At 43.8% G+C, this 7,500-nt stretch overlaps 1 protein-coding gene across 2 annotated transcripts; it reads left to right on the top strand.

The window, feature by feature from the left end:
- The first annotated feature begins 4,044 nt into the window (after window positions 1-4,044).
- pou3f3a (POU class 3 homeobox 3a) lies at window positions 4,045-7,108 on the top strand. Of its 2 annotated transcripts, none has more exons than XM_035522682.1 (2): window positions 4,045-5,894; window positions 6,191-7,108. In XM_035522682.1, the coding sequence occupies exons 1-2, from the start codon at window positions 4,698-4,700 to the stop codon at window positions 6,296-6,298; spliced, it is 1,305 nt and encodes a 434-aa protein (XP_035378575.1). In that variant the 5' UTR covers window positions 4,045-4,697; the 3' UTR covers window positions 6,299-7,108. The 2 variants fall into 2 exon arrangements, with proteins under 2 accessions (XP_035378575.1, XP_026877888.2); XM_027022087.2 differs by having other exon boundaries at window positions 4,045-5,903.
- Window positions 7,109-7,500: the final 392 nt, after the last annotated feature.

Genomic DNA, 7,500 nt, shown 5'->3' with positions numbered 1-7,500 from the left:
TACACGGTCTTGCCGACTAACTATAGCGGATACGTACCACCTTCCAAAATTAAAGACACAACAAAATCCTTTTTTTTGGGTAAGATATAAAATATATTTTTATATCTTTAAAGTATAATGATTTTGAATTCAGTATTTACAGACAGTCAAAGCTTTAGTAAACCAGTCAGAGCTTCCAAATGGTTGTTATTCACTGTCAATTCTTGTGTTCAGAACTCAGAATTTGCATTTAGACTTCAGAACAATGAATGTTTTGAGAAAAACAAGACTCCCACTGCTTCCTGGGCTGCAACCTTGTTATTTCAAAATTCCTGAATGGGCCTAAATGCATAAAGTGAGTGTACAGTTGAATGAATGAATGAATCAATCAATCAATCAAAGAATGAATGAATGAAACAGGTGCTTCATTACAGTTGCACACAAGTAGCGTGCAGACGGCGGAATTCTAATTTCTTCGGCTTCCGATGTGCTCCTGTCACCGCGGCTTCTGGAGAAGCGTCACCGTGGGCCTGCTGCGTGGCTCCAGTCCCAGAACTTCCCCGCCGCATGAATGTACCGTGCTCTCTGCTCGCTTTAGACCTGTCCTAGGGGCTGTCTCTCACCGAGGCTTCGGTGTCTGATATAGCAACGGAGGGTTAGTGAACCAGTGAGGAAGGGCAGAGCACAAAAAGAAAGATAATCCTAGCCACCGTGCCCCTGTACAGGATAAAAGAAAGGCCTTGTGTGTTTAACAGAAGCCCTGGCTCTCATCTGCAGGAGAGAAAGGAGATTTAAATTGCAGTCACAGAAGAAAGCGACTCACAATAAAAAAAAATAAAAAATAAAAAACTTCTCAGCATAGAATAAGATTGAAACATATATGATACTTTTACATGTAATTCAAGGAAGCTAGGACAGTATTTTTGTGTCTGTTTCTCACTAGAAAACCACTCTGAAAGCTCCGGTTTTAAGCTTCACGTCTGAGGCCCCACAGTGGAGTTGTGCTTTGCTCGGACAAGCTGTACTCATACCAAGTCTGGAGGGGTCACAGTACAGACGCAACCGTCAGTTCCATATTGTCTGTTTGTTGGTCGCCATGTGCTCTCAATATTTCCCGTGTTCATATGGTGGAAATCTCTCATAAACATGTATAGAAGATAAGGGTTAAGTTACAGAGCTACGCCTATGCGTGATTCAATTTCACTTGGATTTGCTGTGATCCATGAGTAGACTCCCTTGGGAAATATATACTTTGATTAATGTAATCCCACAGAATGGGTGAATTAGGTGTGTGCGTGTGTGTGTGGAAGGGGGACAGTGCTGACAGAATCATTAGGGACACACAAAACAAGTCACGGACATTTAACTCAAACCTCCAGGAACCAGAGCGCACGTTGCGTCCTTCTTTTTTGTTACCCGCTTCAGCCTGTCTGGCTGGAGTTCTGTTGGCTCCCAGTTTCCGAAGGCTGCCGTTCCCATCACATGTACAGTGCGAGGCTGTGAACCACTGCGGACTACCACGCAAGCGCAAGCGCTTCTCTTTCTCACTTACGCAGGTAAGTCTGAACAGCTCTGCACAGACAAAAAAACAGCAGCGCAGGTGCATAGACTTTTGCAGACACACCATGTAGTAAAATGGAAGCAATGTTCTATGGGTTTTTGACTCTCTATAAGACCTTAAATTGGCCATACTGTACAGATGCCAGCATTTAGCTCAGTGCGAAATTACAGAGGAAATTTAGTAAGAACGTATTAATATTCCCACCTGGACAGACGTTATCAAGTCAAAGATGTATGGTACTACTGCTTACAGATGTACCCTAAATGTTCCGCTAATCATCTCTTTGAAGGCTGCAAGATTGACGGAGCTCATATAATTCATTTTAATTACGTCTACCACAAGATAACCGCCTACGGAGGGTGAAATATGATGTTGAGACGAACAATTTAATATCGACTGTTTAAGTGAATAATAATTAAAAAAAGAATAGCGGTGGTGAACTCTTTGCCCTTCGATACAATACCTGATCGGTTTTAATTGGGAATTTAAAAACTTTAGCGCAGTTAAACTCTCAAAAGTAACATGTGCCAAATTAAATTTTTACATTTCAATAAGCAACTAAATAAACACAACTGCACAAACACACAAATAAATAAATCTGCTTTATGTTTCACAATACTCAAGAATGTCAATGCGATTCATTTGCATTTTTAATAAAGTAGGCCATGTGTCCACAGTGATTGAACTAAACTGTACAAATGTTTGGTTAATCTAAAACAGCATGGCATGACTAGTGGAGCCTAGCTTCTGGTCGTTTCCTTAAGACTCGTCTCCTTAAGTTGTATCAAGGATTTTGTCAAGAGCAGTTTTGCATCCAGTAACAAACCTGCCCGTTAACATGGTCCAAACGACGGATTCCTGTAACTCTGACAGCATAGCTCTAAGAAAATAGGCCACTCTATATTAATCCTTTTAGGTTAATACTTTGAAACAGTACATGGGTTTCTGTTCAGTGAAGTTGAGTATCTTTTGAAATTTCATAAAGAGGAGATACTGTTTGGCATCAATATAATATACGTACAACCTTCTTTCTACTATATATGTATGTATGTGTGTGTATGTATGTGTGTGTGTGTGTGTGTGTGTGTGTGTGTGTGTGTGTGTGTGTGTGTGTGTGTTTAATTTGAATAATTCTAAGAAGATTTCTATGCTGGTGTTCAGTTAACCTGGTGCCTTTATCCCACACATAAAACACAGCCTTCACTAACGGAATCGCGCCTGGAGCTCGCCACAAAACGCACGGTTTAGACCGTGGATGTAGTTACACTACATTATTTGCCATCAAAGCACTCACCTCGTTAATGCACAGGGAGAGGGAGATAGAGAGAGAGAGAGAGAGAGAGAGAGAGAGAGAGAGAGAGAGAGAGAGAGAGAGAGAGAGAGAGAGAGACTACAGGATTAGACTTCGAGAAGAACAGCGTTGTTGGTGAGGACGGCTTCTCCTACCGCGTCCCGCTCCTCGGCAGTTCTCCCCTCCGTCTCCGCCGAGCTCACCGCGCTCCTATTCTTTCCTCTTAAACATATGAAAATTTATGCTAATGAAAAGCAGCACTAACTGTTAGTTGCTTGTTATGCAGGAGAGTCCCTCTCTGTTAGCCGCTGTGGAAGCAATAGCTCTCACGACATACTAGCAGCGGATATCCTGTGTCCTATATATCCTAGAAAACACAAACAAATAAGTGTGAGCGGAAATTATCGCGCGAATTGATCGCTTTGATTTTTCACGATAATTAAACTACGTTCGAGCAGCGTTCTTTGAACTTTGAAATCACACTAACTTTTCATGCATTAGATAACCTAAATGACGGGGAAAATAACAAAGCCTTCCGTGGCTAGGCTACGCACTTCGTTTTAATTTCACAAGCTAATTGCACATTATCGTACAATACTGAAAGAAATGTGATCTTTTTGCATCACTATTTAAATTCTCAAAGTAACCCACAAATGTGTTATTTCAGGCGTGAGAAATGTTATAAGGTTTGCTTTATAAAGCTCTAAACTGTAGGTCATTAGAGCATCTAAATCTCTATTGCTTTTATTTTATTTGTCATTTGTACTAATTATTTTGAATATGTAGTTTTAGGTTTGAAGTGTAAAAAGTCACAATAAACACAACTTATAAACTAAATTCAACACCCGTTTTCTTTTTTCTTTGGTAAGTCTCTTTTAATAAGGAGATAGCTAAGTTCGAACTGAATAATTCGCCAGAAACAGCGCCACAGTGTAAACACGGGTTTAAATTGGGCCGTTTGTGCGTTTTAATAACAAATCCCTACGTTGATCCTTAAGCTCGCACGAACGTTTAAACGTTGTTTTGACGCGATGGCTCCGCTCGGATCCTAAAGACGCGCTCGGAGACCTGTCACTCACTCAGCGGCTACCCAATGAGCGCCGGGCTTACCCGGACCTCCGCCTCGCAATTGGATGAAAGACGTGGAAGGTTTTGCGCACGGCCGGCCGCCCGCAGACACTCGCGTAGTCCCGGGCACGGAGGGAGGGACGCACACAACTGTCATAGAACGGGCGGAGGAAAGCGAGACCAGGAGGAATAAAGAGAAAGAAGTGTGGGCTTTCTCATCAATTGCGCCTTCATTACCAGAGGTGCGTGGCGGGCATGATGAGAGGGAGTCCAAGTTTAAGCCACATCCATCCTGCCCGCGGATGAAACACGAGGACCGTGTCGAAATAGACAAGAGCCGTGACGAGCGCAGGACGAGCGGGAAGTTTACAAAGGAAAGATTATCCCGATGTAAAGATACCTGTCCACAATGTTCCTCCACGTGGGATTTACGTAATCGTTACCTTCAATCAAAGCATACAGGGTGCAACACTTTTTTTTTTTTTTTTTTTTTTTAAATCTATGTGGTTATTCTTTTTCTTCGGGTTTCTTAATATAATACCCACTCGGCGAACGGAACGCACGCAGAGTTGAACGCGATGTAAAATTGTTTTCACGGCAAATGTGGATTTCCTTTAAAATTCGATGGATATTTTTGATTACCGTTGCGAGCTGTCGGCGGATCAATCCAAAACACCAAGCATAGTTTTCCAGTTTGAATAATTCATGAAATAAGAGTGTCCCTTCAAGGGGTGGAAAAAGTTCCGACAGCGCGAGGAGGGGGAATAATAAGAATACTTGTGCAGAGTGGTTAGGGGGATGGCCACCGCAGCTTCCAACCCCTACCTGACTAGCAACAGTATTCTCTCGTCAGGCTCCACGGTGCACTCGGAGTCCGGCGGTGGCATGCAGCCGGGAAATGCCGCCGTTACTTCGGTGTCAGGCGGCTACAGAGGAGACCCTGCGGTGAAAATGGTGCAGAGCGACTTTATGCACGGAACCATGGCAGCAAGTAACGGGGGGCACATGCTAAGCCATGCCCATCAGTGGGTTACCTCGCTGACCCACGCCGCAGTCGCCGCGGCGGCCGCCGAAGCCGGCTCGCCGTGGTCTTCGAGCCCCGTTGGAATGGCCGGCAGCCCCCAGCAACAGGACGTCAAGAGCAATTCAAACAGAGAAGACCTGCACGCCGGCACGGCGTTACACCACAGACCTCCGCACATAGGAGCTCACCAGTCGCACCAAAGCGCGTGGGGCACCGCCACGGCGGCGCACATCAGTACCATTACCGGAGGACAGCAACAATCGCAGCAGTCCCTTATTTATTCCCAGCCGGGTGGTTTCACCGTCAACGGGATGCTCAGCCCTCCCGGGGGTTTGGTTCATCCGGGTCTGATGCGTGGGGAATCGCCAGAAATCGACCACGGCAGCCACCACCACCACCAACATCACCACCAACACCATCACCATCATCACCAGCAACACCACGGGGTGAACAGCCACGACTCGCACTCGGACGAGGACACGCCGACCTCCGACGACCTGGAGCAGTTCGCCAAACAGTTCAAACAGCGGCGAATAAAGCTTGGCTTCACGCAAGCCGACGTCGGTCTGGCCCTGGGAACCCTTTACGGAAACGTCTTCTCACAGACCACGATTTGTAGGTTCGAGGCGCTGCAGCTGAGCTTTAAAAACATGTGCAAGCTGAAGCCGCTTTTGAATAAGTGGCTAGAGGAAGCCGACTCGACCACCGGAAGCCCGACCAGTATCGACAAAATAGCCGCGCAGGGCCGAAAGCGCAAAAAGCGCACGTCGATCGAGGTGAGCGTGAAGGGGGCCCTGGAAAGTCACTTTTTGAAATGTCCCAAGCCCTCGGCACAGGAAATCTCCAGTCTGGCGGACAATCTACAGCTTGAAAAGGAGGTCGTTCGGGTTTGGTTCTGCAATCGGAGACAGAAAGAGAAGAGGATGACACCGCCCGGAGTTCCCCAGACACCGGAGGACGTGTACTCCCAGGTCGGCAACGTGAGTGCAGACACACCGCCTCCGTCCATGGACTGCAAACGTATGTTCACTGAGACATAGAACTGATATTTTAGGCACAGTTCAGTTAAATGGACGATAATTACCAACAACGCATGAGACAGTTTTCTTACTACTATTATGAGACAATTACACTCCCGCAGATATGTGCATATACGAGAGAAAAACAAAATCCTCGAGTCAAACCCATCATAGAAACGCTTCTTTAATCTGCCTTCTGCTCTCCACTGTCCCTCGTTTTAAATGACTGTCTTTGCTCTGTCTTTCAGGAGAGTTTTGTGGTAGATTACTTAAAAGATGCAAGTTTGAAAGACGAGCCGGACGACCAGGTGGGGACAACTCCAAACTCCTATCGCCAGGTGATTCTGGCGCATTGACACTGCAACAATAAGCAAAATGAAAGTAGATTTTATGGATTGCCACCGAAAATTACTGGCATAGGCATAACCATCAATGGACAAAACAAATGAACTTCAGGACTCGTCGCCATTTTCGCGGAGGACTAATGTTATTCATTGAAAAAGGGAATTGTCTTTTTGCCTCAAGTATCGGCTAGTCCACTTCCCGAATACTTTGTGCTGCGAACTACAGCTTTTCTATCTCATAGAATTCTTTTGTTTTTTTCCCGTGGACCGCACTTCTGTGAATAGTTCTCACACAGGGACTACACCGGGGGAAAAGGATTCCAAAACGGCTCTTATTCCCCATTTTGCCTGCCCTATCGTGAACACTGTTTTGTTTGTTTGTTTGGCTAAATAATTGTGGACCATGTCCCTTTTCTTACTGCTATTTCCATGCAGTAGTTTTGGCGGATTTTGATAATTCTGTGTAAATTTGGCAATATGAATTCTCAGTGGTGATTGACTTGCTTTATATTTTTCAATGAAATCACACTTTGGAATATTTTACGGAGTCACCGAAATGTTGCGAGCCGTGACCTTTCTCTTAGAAGTAGCATTTCTTGTATATCGTTTCTCTCTAATTCTGAGTTATATTATACAGTCAGTAGGCTACCACAATTGTTATTAAATTTGCCTACAGGACACCACATTGATAAAATCTAATATGCGGACAAATCATTGTCAAACAAATTTTATTATTTTTTTTTGTGGTTGTTATTTAAGTTCAGTATTGAGTCAGTCAGAGGTGATTGAGAACAATAAATTTGATAGATCTGATACAATAAAGCTTTGTGGTTTTTTACTCAGGTCTCAATATTTATCAAATAACATATACGAATAATAAAATCCATTTAATTAATTCGATAGAAAATACCTGACACAGATGAAGCTTTTTCTATATAGAAATGAAGGCCATTTCTTACACTAATTTACCAGTGATGCATTTTCTCATATTGACCCTTGGCCTATATAAATATCACGCTGATGTTTAAAAACGCAAATATAAATGGGAAATACAAGACGCAAAACTCCCCAAAATACGCAATTTATTTGAATGGAAAGGAATGCTATGTTAGAAAGCTAATTTACTTCTGCGCGATATTGATATGTTTATTAGCCTTTTTTTTAAACTTCCATTGTTTAAAAAGCGCATACAGGCTAAATGCAATTTTGCAGTG

This window comes from Electrophorus electricus, chromosome 25 (assembly GCF_013358815.1).
Source record: "Electrophorus electricus isolate fEleEle1 chromosome 25, fEleEle1.pri, whole genome shotgun sequence".
Lineage (NCBI taxonomy): Eukaryota > Metazoa > Chordata > Actinopteri > Gymnotiformes > Gymnotidae > Electrophorus > Electrophorus electricus.
This window is presented reverse-complemented; position numbering and strand designations above follow the sequence as displayed.